A 14,217-nucleotide genomic window follows, 5' to 3' on the forward strand; every position below is an offset into this window, starting at 1 on the left:
AAAATACCTACTGTCAAATCCAACATCTGTGCGATATCATCCAATGATTATACGGTATTGCCTTAGCCTTTGTGCAAAGTCTCCTAGTGCATACGAGGATATTCGCTTTGATAAAAAGTCTGGTACTGGTTTTCTTGTATTACCAAGCCGTCGTTGTCTTCGTGACTACAAGAATTATATTCATCCTCAGCGTGGTTTCAATCCAGATATTATTAAAGAGTTAAAATCAAAAGTAAACGATTTTAGTGATATAGAAAAATATATTGTATTATTGTTTGATGAAATAAAAATTCAAGAAAATCTTGTATGGGATAAACACACAGGAGAAATAATAGGATTCGTTGACCTTGGCGATATCGATTTAAACTACGCAACTTTACAAAAAACTGACGCAGTAGCCACTCATGTTCTTGTGTTTATGATTCGCAGTATAGTTAACCCTTTTAAGTTTACACTAGCTAATTTTGCAACACTTGGAATATCATCAGCTCAAATTTTTCCATTATTTTGGAAAGCTGTTGGTATATGTGAACTGGAATGCAAGTTAAAAGTTATGGCAACAACGTGTGATGGTGCTTCTCCGAACAGAAAATTTTTTAAAATGCATTCACGTTTATCTAATTCAAATGTTAAAAAGGATGCAGTTGTCACATATAAAACTATAAATTTATATTGTCCTGAAAGATATATTTACTTTATAGCTGACCCTCCACATCTTCTTAAAACAACAAGAAACTGTATTTACAGCTCTGGATCTGGTAAATGTACTAGATACATGTGGAATGATGGTTTATACATTCTATGGAGTCACATCTCAGATATTTTTAAAGAAGATCAAACATGTGGTTTACATCTACTCCCAAAATTATCATATGACCATATTAAATTGTCATCTTATTCTGTTATGAATGTCAAATTGGCAGCACAAGTTCTAAGCACTACTGTAAGTAAAGTCCTTCTTAACTATGGATCTCCAGATCTCCTTTTGCAACAGCTAACTTTTGTTCAATGATTGACAGTTTTTTTGATATTATGAACATTAGTAATCCTTATGAATCAATTCAGAAGTCAAAACCATTTCTTGTTCCATTTTCTTCTCTTGATGACAATCGTTTGAACTGGCTTAAATCAGAATTTTTGCCATATTTCGAAAACTGGTTAAGTTCTATCAATACCCGTCAAGGTAAGTTTACTTTAAATGATAAAAGTAAAATGTTTATATCGTGGCAAACCTATGAAGGAATTAAAATTACAGTGAATTCTGCTGTTGAATTGATAACATTTTTACTTTCTAATGGCGTGTCTTATGTATTGACAGAAAGATTTTGTCAAGATCCCCTTGAAAATTATTTTGGACATCAACGCCAAATCGGTTCCCGCAAGGATAATCCATCTGTCCGTGATTTTGGCTACAACGATAATACTATTCGAAATCAAAAGGTATTCAGACCAATAAAAGATGGCAATTCCCATGAAGATGTTCACTTTGAGATCAATGAAGAAACAGTACCATGCAGAAAGCGAGTAAAATAATAGGGCACCAATTAAAAACGGCTATTTTCATAGCCACAAATTATTAAAACACATTATTGGCAAAGTGAAAAGGTAGGGTGCGTACATTTACATGTAAATGCAACATGTGGATTTTTTTAGTCTTTTTTCATAAAAATTTTTGGGAGCCCATAATTTGTCACTATGCTACTATATCAAATCCTAATCTTTACTGCAACCTGCTTTTACATGATATATTAAATATTATATAGAAATTAAGTCTTCTGGAAAAATAAGTTTATATAAAAATAAAAACTGATTATACTACAGTGTTTATCGCATTTTAAAAACATTATGTGGGTGCAGAGCAAATAGTGTTAATTGTATCTGTAACTAGCGGTCATTAAAAGCTTAAAGGTGCGTACAAGGGGGGAGGGGTCTTAAATAAGTGGTTTTACTTCGTTTATACTTTATGGATGCCCCCTAATGTTATTTTATAATTAGTGTTGTTATGGACTTCGACTAAATCGACTAAAAGTCGACTGGTCGAAATTAGTCGACTATGAAAAATGTAATAGTCAATTTAACCGACTTTGGATTTTCTACTAATCGACTAAAAGTCGATTTAATCGGGTAACTATTATAGTACTAATAAATTTATTTCTAACATCTTTTTATTTGATTAAATCTCTAATTTTAGTTCTTAGTTTAATAACAACTGCAAGTATAACTATTATATACTGCCTAGTTTTTTCAGTGGACCCGCCAAAAGGAGGCCCATCCGTTTTCTTCAGGGTCAGAAATCTCTCACGGTAGACCTGCAAATATAATCATTACATATTTCAATAATAGTTATACTTAATTTTTCCCCAAAGGGGCTGTCCATTAATTATGTCAACAGTTTTGGGGTAATTTTTACCTTTTTTCTCCCTCTTGTCAACAACTTTTCCAACTTACCCCCTATAAATTACATCAAATTTGATTACCTTCTCCCCTCATCCCTAAATACAAACACTACTCTACAAACAACTAGAAACGCTGCCTAATTTACAATTGATTCCCCCTTTTAATTGACAGCAAAGTATTAATTTTGAAATTTTCTTAAAAGAAAATGGCACGAGAATAAAAAACAAAACATTAAATTTAAATAAAACAAAAAGTTTTTTTAGGACTAGAAAGACATAAAAACAATAAATATTCTATTGAAAAACTATTATTAATACTCTGATGCCATAAAATGTTTTTAGCCATTTGTAGCTATGAAAATAGCTGTTTAAAAAATTGAGATAATAAGATCAGATAAGTGTATCTAATTGTCAAATGTGCAATTAATCTTATATATAACCTATACTTGACTACTCTTTTTTAGTGAAGTTCGTAGTGACTTGGACTTAAGTTGTTTGACTTTAACTTTATAAGCTTGTAGGTTATCCTTGACGTATGAAAATGTTCTTGCTCTCACATACAAATTCAAGATGTCCTCAAGTACATTTGAACAAACCTCTTTGTTAACAACAACATCAGTTTCACTTTTGATCTTTGAAAAATTTGATAAAATATTTATGTCTTTGAGAAGTGATAGTACAATTTCTTTACTGTCAATTTTATTGATAGACTTACTAACCATATTTTTAAAGGTTGATTCAGCAGTAATAAAAATGCATATTGTCTCAATTTTCATTTTCCATAAGCCTGATCTGTTACGTGTGTTCACAAGTTTATGCTCAGGCAAATCATCACTTCCTTGATATTGGGCAGCAAGTAAAATAGACATATACTGTTGGTTGTATTCTTCCTTATAAATACCTGAAAACCTGATGCGACGATATAATGTGCTAAAAACATACCCACTTAGATAGGCAATAACAGATTGATCTCTATTTGAAAGTACACAAGCTTTTTCAGATAAAATTGCATCACTAAGAACTGATTGACCAGAAAGATGCGACAATACATGGTTACATACTTCAAATCCAAGTAATGTAGAACACTGTGTATTTAATCCTATAAAAATAGAATCAATGTTGTCAAAGATACATTTGTAGAAATCTGGATAAAAATTTTCAGCATTTCCTCGAAATAAAGATAAAACTGGTTTAATGAACTGATATGCTGTGTTAGCTATATCGAATTTAATCGCATAGTTTTTAAAAAGATTTTGTACAGATTCAAAGCAGTTATCCGATGAAAGCTTTGCAACACTTCTTTCTAAATATATTTCAAAATTTTTGAGATCAAGTATTTGTTCTGGTATTTAAAATTTTTCTGTATCTTTTAAAACTTCTGAATGAGCTAATAAAGCATCTGAATGTTTGCTATTAGAGTGACGAGTGAGACCCCTAGAGCTCAAACATATTTTATTACAAAATTGACACAAAAATGTTGTTGGTGGTGTATGCGAATCATGTTGTTTTTCAACAACATCACGTAACAAATCCTGGTCAATAACTGCAAAGATAGCATCAAGCTCATCTTGATTTAACTCGACAATGTGCTCGATATGAATTAAATTTTCTGAACTTTCGGCCATCATTAAGTTTATTTTGCACCTTATTCCTGCGGACCACCCGATTTTCAACTTGAACAATAAAAACTGTTAGAAACGGCCTGCGTTTCCAGACTATTCTTTTTATGACTATGGTTGAAAAAAACCCTCAAATTAACCACTGACCAAGGCGATTGTTTTGGGAGCTGTCCATTAATTACGTCAACAAAAAAAGGGTAGGGGGTTCTGAAAATTTTACAACTTTTAACAAGGGGGAGGGGGAGGGAAGATCAAGAAAAGTTGACGTCAACAACGTTATTTTATGAAATAAATTTAGTTACTTAAAATAAGGAAAATTAGCCAGTGTTTGCAGTCTGGTGTTACACACTTAACCTTGAGTATTTTAATGAAAATAACTATATTCCACATTTTTAAAAACCGTGTTTTGCTTTAAAAATACCTCTCACATACAACACGGACGTTGTTTATTCATAATGCTATTATTTTTCTAAGTTTTTGTTTGCCGGTGCCGATGTGTAGAATAAAAGTGAAAAATGCAAAAAGTTCCCGATAAATTCAAAGATAGTTCAAAAACACGTTTTAATGATTATAAAATACTCATAAAAATTTTTTTATGAGCCAATGTATATTAAAAATTATTACAATTCATAAAAATACTTTAAAAGCGTCTGTCATTTCACTTTTCAAAACTTTTATTCCTTTCTAATCGGAAATGGCTTTATGAATCATAAATTATTATTTTACAAGTATTCTGATTTCCTCTTAACACATAACACATAATATATAACATATAATAAACATATAACACATAAATAGAGTTTGTATTTAAAATACATTTACTTCATTTAAGAAAAGAAAAGTTAAATCATATTTGTTTACAAATTTAATCCACCATGTGTAAAAAGAGCAAACGCGGCTTTACTTTTCGGATCGAAGTAAGACATCTAGTTAATATAATATATAATGACATATTATATATATATATATATATATATATATATATATATATATATATATATATATATATATATATATATAAATATATATATAATGACATTATATATATATAATGACATATTATATATATATATATATATATATATATATATATATATATATATATATATATATATATATATATATATATATATATATATAATGACATATTATATATACATCCTGGAATAATAATAACTAATAACTCATTATTTTAACCAGATGCAGTTATATATGCAATTTTTTTCAGGTGTAATTATATTTGAAGGAAATTCTTCCAGATGTTATTAGACTCGGAGAAATATTCCCAGATGTAGACGATCTCGGACAAAAGTGTACAGAGGGTCTTGAATGAAAGTGTACAGTTAATCTTTATAATATCAAATTATGATGTAAAGTTTAATTTAAAAAAATTAAATTTAACAACATGTTTTGCTTTACTATATATTTTCATATTCGACTCTAACTCATACATCAATTTTTTTATCTTTTTTATGTTTTAAATAACTAAACAAGTTTAATATGTTGCGGACCGGGAAAATTGTATGTTTGTAATCACAGAGAACAATCGAGTTGAAAAATAGGATAACTTGCATTAAGTGCGTTGAGATGTTTAATTTTCGGTACGAAGCAATAAATCACTTTAAATTCCGTTTTAAAAATCTTATAGGACCCGTATGTTGACGTTGACTAGTTAAATTGAACTTTTAAATTTTCTATTTTTTTAATTTAATTTGCATCGAATTTAATTTGATTTTAATTTGAATTGGTATGCAGTTTTGTTTGTTGCTTTTTCTTTAAAAAACAAAAAAAAACAATTTTGCATGTGTGATAGAATGGTAATTTAAAAAAAGAGAAAGAACGTTAGGGCTCAGGACAAGGGACGCTCTTGTTTATTTTTTTCATGCTATTATCTTTGTGTGTACTTGCATTTTTAATTTAATTATAAACAAAAAAATTGATGACATTATGGTTGATAATAGTTAAAAAGTATAATTTATTTGCCAGGTTTTTTTTTTTTCCGGAAATATTCAAGTATTTGATCATGAATCTAAAACTATCGATATCTTATACAATCGATATCTTATATCCTAACCGGTAAAATCTTACCTTATTTGCAATTGTATAAATCTTAAAGAAATTATAAAGTATTGAATAAACCTCTAAGGGGCTTTAGCCTATTTGTTTTATGCACTTAATTATAAAACTTGAAGTGACTATCGCAAGCTAGCCAAACTAACTGTATCTCAAGAGGAGTTGAGTAAATTTCAAACTTTGCAGCAACGTATGATTTATGCATATTTTAAAAGTTCAGATAAACAATGTTACAAACAAAATCCATAAAGAGAAAAAAGTTAACAATGGTAGTTTTTTTTATGTGTTATGAACGAGCCCCATGGTTTGTAAAAAATAGAACAGCGGTCACATAGGTTTGACTTCAAAGAATTGACTTTAAAGCCGAGTAAAAACTTTTAAATGCTTAATTCATTGAATAACATTCAATTTGTGAAAAAAATGCGTGTAAAATTTTTGAAATAGATGCTCCTGGAGAAATATTCAAGAATATATTTATGCATGCAAATCGAAAAATTAAAGATAGAAAGTGGTGCGTGCAGCAAGCAGCCGTGGCGCAGTGGTGAGAGTTATGGCTCAGAACCAAGAGATCCGACGCTCTGGCCCAATAAGCGACATAGATAAGAAAGGAGGCATGAACATCTTTGTTTCATGGTCTTCCGCGGTACTTTGTGATAAGACCGTAAAGCCTTCGAGATTTTTTTTTAAGTTTTTTTAAAATTTAAAATTACAATTAAAAAAAAATACATTATCAAAAAAAAAACTTTTTTTCCTGTAGTTTTTTGTGCAGATTTAAACCACGCCTGTTAAGCAGATTATAAAACAGAATTATTCTGCCACGTTCAGTTTTTCTTGTAATTGTCGTTGTTAATATGTAATGCAGTGTTTTTCTCTCAGATTACTAAAAATATTTAACATAATTTTTTGAAATGAATCGCAATGAAAAAAACAAGTCGAGTTTGCGTTTAACTGCATCTAGATTTGCAGGCATAGAATGCCTTTGTTTTGTCATTGAAAGTTTTCTTGGAAAAAATTGATCTAATACGATAATATGGTTGAATAAATGATAGAAGTCTTAGGAAAAATTGATGTTTTCCTCCAAACCTAGGTGGAGTAAACAACGAACAAGAGGAAAGATTTCATCAACATTTTGATCATAGAAGCCAGATCGATCCAACCATGATGAGAGATTTCTGTAAGAAAATTGATTGTCGCTACTGAAGAAAATGCCTTGTAATACTTTTATTTCTCTAGACTTCAATACGGACTGTTAAATATCTAGCTGACATTTTTTCATACTTTCTTGTGTTTTTAATGTTACACCGTACTAAAGATTCAACGGTACTCGATTGGCGTTATTTTTTGGAATTTATTTATATCATTTTCCTCTGACATGTTTGGAGTATCTGATTTTGGAATCAGTAGGTCGAAATTATTATTTACTTGTTGGCTAGTGTTATTTTTAAGACTTTAAACACGAACTATTTGATACATATGAAAAAGATCGCAAAGTATACCTAGATTTTTTTGTTCTTGTTTTTTCTCTAGTGTTCCTAGAATTTAAATTCTTCTATATTATGAAACAGGTTACTGGACGCATAATAAAACATAAAAATTAAGGCAAGAAGCAACGTAAAAATGCCAAAATATAAAAAAAAAGTCAATACGTATTTTTTTCTTTTATTCTAAAAATGGTTTGTTTTTGCACTTTCTCTTTACGTTCTGTTTATTTTTTAACTTTTCTTTACTTCTACTATTTTATTTAGCTACCCACACTGTTTTAAAGATTCTTCTTTTTACTTCAAATTTTCAAAAGCTACGCAACCAGACAGCAACATTAAATTGGTTAATAAGTACTAAATGTTAAAACGATTAAATGTTTTTAATTTACTAGATGATGAAAAAATTGAGACTGTATTCACTCACGAAAATGTCTCACCGCGCTTTATGTAACTTCCAACCTTTAAATAGTCAGTTTAATACGCCTTTTGATATATTTTGATGTTACTTTTTAATACAAAATTGTTCGCACATTATGTCTAATAAACCAAGATCTAGTATTACTTTTTTAAAAGGTAAATTATTGAAAGAGTCAAAAAAATATAAATTTTTTGATCATCTACAATCATTACCTGGTTATGGTTGCCACCACGTGTAAACCATGAACGGTTTGTGATAAGTTATTAACGAAGCGTAAAAATACTTTACGGTATTACAGGGATTACGTATTTCGTTAGACTTTAGTTACGTATTTAGGTAAAGGTTAGATTTAAAAAAGATTTGTAATTCGGATGTAAAGTAAGCATCTTTGAGAGATAAAATTCTTAATACCATAGATCTTCCAGGTCTTATTTGAAAAATCCGGAAAATTCTTCGGGTATGATTTCCGGAAAAAATTCGGAATATATTTTCCCTTATTTTCCTCTTAATTTTGAATTTAGCTGAGTTGTTTCAAAATTTTTTTCCAAACTTTTTATGATTTTTGCACGAGTGACGAGTGAAAAAGCATAAAAAACAAATATATTACAAAAGTATACACCTAAACTTGTATGAAGGGAAAAAATTTTGGATATCCGGAAAAAAATAAAAGTTAAGAAAAATATCCGGAATTCCGGAAATATCCTGAAAAAGATAATCCCTGTAATACCGTAAAGTTTGTGTTCTGAAAATAGATTTTATTTTCAATAACATCGATATTTACACAGAAACAATAGAATTTCTTTCGATATTTACACAGAAACAATAGAATTTCTTAAAGATGCAAGTGGTTGTTGGATTGATATTCAATTTAACGTCACCAAAACGTACGCTTTTAAGAAGCGTAAGCATTAGGGTTAAGACTTTTCAACCTCATGCTCCTGTACTGTAGTTTGATGAACTTTTACCTAAAAAGCATGAAATGAACTATTAATTGTTTATCTTTTTAAAAAAGTTTACCTCGCCATTGAAAAATCGATTTTATGTCAAAATCGATTTTTCAATGGCGGGGTGAACTTTTTTCAAAATATATGCAAATAATAGTTCATTTCGTGCTTTTTAGGTAAAAGTTCATCAAACTACAGTACAGGAGCATGGGGTTGAAAAAAAATCATAACCCTAGCAAGCATATTATAAAACTCAAAAAAAGAAAAAAATAGTTTCGATTAGCATAATCGGTATTCGTTACAATCCGGTATTCATTACAAAAATTTACTATAATTTAATTGCCAAAACTATGAGAAATACTTTATTATTCAAAAAAAATTAAAAGCTACTAAAAAATTTTAACAATTACGATTTTGCATCTCGTTGGTAATACTCAGAGAGAATTTTAGCAGGAATACGTTTTAACATCTCTTTAGGAAATATACGCAAAAGCTTCCACCCAATATCCAAAGATTCAAATACTGTGCGGTTTTCATAGCTCCCTATAAATACATTTTATCTTATCAATATAAATGCAATTTTTACTCAATAATATTAGGTACAAATTATAACAAACTAAGTTACAACTAAGTCTAAATGCACTCAGCGAGCGTTCTATGAATGTTGATGCTAAATTATTTATATAAATTTTAAAAAGTCTTTAAATAAGTGGCCAACAACATTCATAATAATAATAAAAATAAACAAAATAAAAAGAAAGTAAAAAAACATTTAAGTCGTCTTTTTCAAAGTGTCATTTTATATTTGGTGTTCTGAAAAAACTCATTATTGAATCCATATATTTTAACCTGACGTTTGTTTTCAAATCTATATGACTCGAAAAATGTTAGGCTAAAAGTAGTATATTATTTCAGTCCTGTGCAATAGTAAGTGACCGGGGCCCCGGCTAAGAATAAGACTTTTTGCAAACCCGGCTTCGGCAAAATTATAAGATTCAGCAGGGTTGATAGCCGGGGCTAGAAAAAAAATTTATAATACTTAATATATTATAACTTTATGCTTACACTTACTATTTATTAAATATTGGCATAAGTCAGATCAGGTTATCCTGCTAATGGTAACATGTAACCCAGTACAATCTGCTTCATGTCCTGCTGCCTTGTAGGATACGCCTTTTTAGGCAAAGGCTAGGAGATGCCAACTCTGACTTAAAACACCCCCTGCCTTGGGGCTCTTGGTTGAGTAAAGGCTAGAGATGGTGTCTTGATAAAAATACTCATCTTGGGCAGATGTTAAATGCACCCGGCTACTGTCTTGTAGAAGGCCTCCTAGGCAAAGACTTAAGGGGTAAACAGATTCTATCTGTTGACCAGCCTCGCACCCCTTCTTCATCTATTAGGCTGGCGTAGTTGTATTTTTAATACATTGTTTCCAGTTTAGGATGTTGAATGCTGGATCTTTTTGACTCGATGCATGGATTTTGCTTGTGTCTCTGTTTTTATGACTAGGCAACTCATTCTATAATCTCCTAATGAGGGTACAGCTCTAAAACTCAGTTTTATGGTTCTGAGGCCGGCTGGTAGTCAGTTTTCACAAACTCTGTGGTAGCTCTCAGAGAGGCTGATTCTATCAACAGCTGCAAAATATCAGAGCATTAACAGTGCCATGTTGCGCATGGATGGTGTCCCTGTTTGTATTTTTGGTGTGCATTGCGGAGGCCGCATCTGGAGCCTTTTGTTACGGCTTAGGGTTTATTAGTAGTAGTGAGGCAATTGCTTGGACTATTAAACAGTGTTCTGAGTACTATCTATGCTTTGAGTCAAAAGCTCTCGTTTAGCATCACTTGTACTATCTATGCTTTCATGTGCTTTCGTTTAGCACCACTTCACTCTATTGCCTTTCTCTTTGTTTTATATTTCTCTCCTTCATTTCAAGACTGCACTCTATTTGATGTTATTTCTGATCATATTGACCAAGCCCTCTCTCTTTGTGACGCAAATGTTTCCTATTGTTTGGCTATTGTTATTTACAACAATTGCTAGCGCGCGTATCTTGGCTTTTAAACAATTAGTTAAACATTCATCTATTAAACGTCCTTGGTTGTATAAAAAAGGAAAACATAAAGATCGGTAAGAGTTATAAGGATTTTTTTGTTGTTCAAGGAAAAAAACTGGATTAATAAAAGTTTTTATAGCATGAAGGGACAGATACAGTAAAAGGATGCAACTTGTTGAATAAGAAGCCAAGCAAAAAAGAGTTTGGTTTATAGTTATAGAGATGAAAGCTTGTTTGAGCATTGACCATGATTGTATTTGTAGAAAAATGAAAGAAATGCAACCTTACAACAATGGGAAAGTGGCTCAAGCTTGGCAGATAAAGCAGGTCTAATTACATTTACAATGTGCTTTTAGACTTTGTCTGAGAGTAAGAGGGTTGTTATTTGTCAATATAGGAATGCCAACAATATTGCAACATTTTTTTGCAGTAAATAATGAGTTTTGCTGTCGAACAAAAATTGTGGATTTCAAGTCCAGAATTTAAATCCATAAGCCACATCCATAAGCAATCAAAAAGTGAAGATTTTTTGTCAAGACAAGAGTATAAAGTTGAGTCATCAGCAAATAGAGCCACTTTAGATTTCAAGAAGATCGTTATTGTAAACAAGAAATAATACAGGAGCAAAGATAGAACCTTGTGGCAATCTTAAAGTTACTTGAGATAAAAAAGAGCATAGGCCTTTAAGAATAACTTAAATACTGAAATTAGAAAGAAATAATTTAATAATCTTAAAACCTTTATATAAAGAAAAAAATAACAGAGTGAAGACTAATCGTAGGATAGATGGAGAGGTCAAAGTGTTTTCTAGAGTTTTTTCTGAATAATTGGAACCACTTATTTAGCACTTTTTTAAAGTTTAGCAAAAATTGAAGAGAGTTCTGGAGAACATTTTGCAGTGGCTTATAACAATAATAAATGGACATTTGTTCTTAAGAGAGATGTTCTTGTAAAAAAAGATTAATGTTTAATAAAGCAACTGCTCAAGATAATGAAAAATGTGGATTAGAATGAGACTTGAATTAAAACTGAAGAGAAGGAATAAATGCTTCCAAACTTTTATTCCAGAAGAAATAAAAACTTCCATGATGGGCTTTATGCATACATATTATGGATATAAATATTTATGTTTTCTATTTATCTAGATGCAGGCATACAATATCCTTTCATTGTTAAAAAAACTTTAGTATTTATATGGTGCAATATTTGCCAAAAGAGAAGATGATCAGATGGATGTGTGGTGTGAGTCTAGCAAGACAAGAAAAGGATGCATAATCTTAGACAGATTAGAAAAAACGTTGTATCAAACAACATTTGTTAGAAAAAATTAAAGTGATTTAGGTATCAGCATGTAGAGAGATAGCAGCTTAAGTAGAAAATGGTAGTGGTAAAGTAAGAAAACTTGAGGAAAATGCCTTGCATATTGCATGAATAGGCTTTAGTTAAGAAAAAAAAAAATGCTCCAGATTGTTTATATTAGAAAAACAGCATAAAAGAGGAATGCTAAAGCCTGATGACGATGATGATCATCATCATCATGATGTTTATACATGCATATATATACAAAATATAACATGAATTCTATAAAATATATTAAAAGATTATTGAAGTCAATTTTATTTTATTGTATACCCAAACTAAATTTTCACATTATTCATTTTTATGTTTTTTAGGTGACATATAGCTCAAGGACTTGAACATTTTTTAAAAATTAGCTTAAGAAAACCGTAAAAACTAAACAAATATTACGACAGAATTGAAAAAAAAAAAGACACTTGGTCAAAAGTTTATATATTTAATCGTTTTTTGGTTTTCCTGTGTAAAAGATGATATAATCTATATCAGTCTATATAGTTTGGTATAGGTCTTGATATCTGTGTGGTAACCATTCAGAGTTAAAAAAGTATATTTCAATTTTTAATATTTCAATAACACTTTTAAATATGAGAGCAAGTTAAAGAGCAATTTTAATTGTTGTAAAAAAATATTTTAAAGCCATTTATTTAAAAAAAGCTTTGAATAAATCTTGTAATAATGTCTTAAAATACCTTGTGCGCAAGATAGTGCAAGATTTATGTCATTAAACAACATTTTCGAAAATACGTGTAGGAAAAATGAGAGTAGTGCAAAATGAGTACTCAAGTAACGATATCTCAAAATTTATTGTATAAAAACATGTTGATAATTAATAATCTTTAAACATTGACTTTCTCACTCGAAACCATTTTCCCTTGATATAAATGCTCCTAATATATTAACTAAACATTTTTCTCTGTACAACATGCTAGACTCTAAAGTGCAATTAGTTTTTCTGGTGTTGCACACAAAAAATAAATCATATGAAAAATATGAAAAAATAAACAAAAAAAAATAAAAGATAAAAATCATATATAAAAAAAAGATTAAATCTTTTACCTTGAGATATGAAATTCTTTTCAAATTTCTGCAAAAACTCTAAATAAAGCAAATCATCAGAAGAAAGAGCCTCCTCCCCCACTACAGCTTTCATAGCTTGAACATCTTTACCAATAGCATAATTGGCATAAAGTTGATTGGAAACATCTGAGTGGTCCACACGAGTCATGCCTTCTCCGATAGCAGATTTCATTAGACGCGACAAAGATGGAAGTACATTAATTGGAGGGTAAATCTATAACATAAAATAATAATATTAATAATAAAAACACTCTAATACCATGTTATAAGAAGCAAAAAACCATTGACATGCCTGTCTGTTATGCAGTTGACGATCAACATAAATTTGCCCCTCAGTAATATATCCAGTTAAATCAGGAATAGGATGTGTTATATCTAAAATAAAAAGTTATGTCTAAAATAAAAATACAAAAGTTAAATCAGGAACAGATTGTATTAAAACGCATTCTACTTATCTTAATGTAAACACAAAATTTAAATTAGGAATAGGACAATTTATATTAAAAATACAAAAATGTTATGCAAAACTACTTTCTATGGTCTAAACTTTTTGCATAAATTGATTGCTTACATTTTAAAACCATGACATAACTTAAAGACATATCCCAAGCAACTATAATTTACAATTTCTGAAAACAACTTTTTTGTTGAGGTAAAATATGCAGTAATTATTTAGGATTTATAAGGAGGTATGGCCACCCTGATATAGTACAAAAAGCAACAAGAAAAAAAGATCACTGTTTTCAAAATTACAATTGTTTATTACATTTATATATACAAATATAATTATGATA

General features: G+C 29.9%; 2 protein-coding genes across 2 annotated transcripts in view; one reads left to right on the forward strand and one right to left on the reverse strand.

The window, feature by feature from the left end:
* Nucleotides 1–3,988, forward strand: part of LOC136076977 (uncharacterized) — a 5,452-nt gene extending 1,464 nt beyond the window's left edge. Inside the window, exon 3 of the mRNA XM_065791078.1 lies at nt 1–3,988. This exon is cut by the window's left edge and continues 837 nt beyond it. Within this exon, the coding sequence (XP_065647150.1) occupies nt 1–1,012 (1,012 nt within the window). The 3' untranslated portion in view covers nt 1,013–3,988.
* A 5,206-nt stretch (nt 3,989–9,194) lies between these two features.
* Nucleotides 9,195–14,217, reverse strand: part of LOC100203652 (V-type proton ATPase subunit B) — a 36,494-nt gene continuing 31,471 nt past the window's right edge. The window contains exons 13-15 of the mRNA XM_065791081.1: nt 13,716–13,798; nt 13,403–13,637; nt 9,195–9,474 (exon numbers count right to left, since the gene is read on the reverse strand). Coding sequence (XP_065647153.1) covers nt 9,338–9,474; nt 13,403–13,637; nt 13,716–13,798 — 455 coding nt within the window. The 3' untranslated portion in view covers nt 9,195–9,337. The remainder of the gene's footprint in view (nt 9,475–13,402; nt 13,638–13,715; nt 13,799–14,217) is intronic.

This window comes from Hydra vulgaris, chromosome 02 (assembly GCF_038396675.1).
Source record: "Hydra vulgaris chromosome 02, alternate assembly HydraT2T_AEP".
NCBI lineage: Eukaryota > Metazoa > Cnidaria > Hydrozoa > Anthoathecata > Hydridae > Hydra > Hydra vulgaris.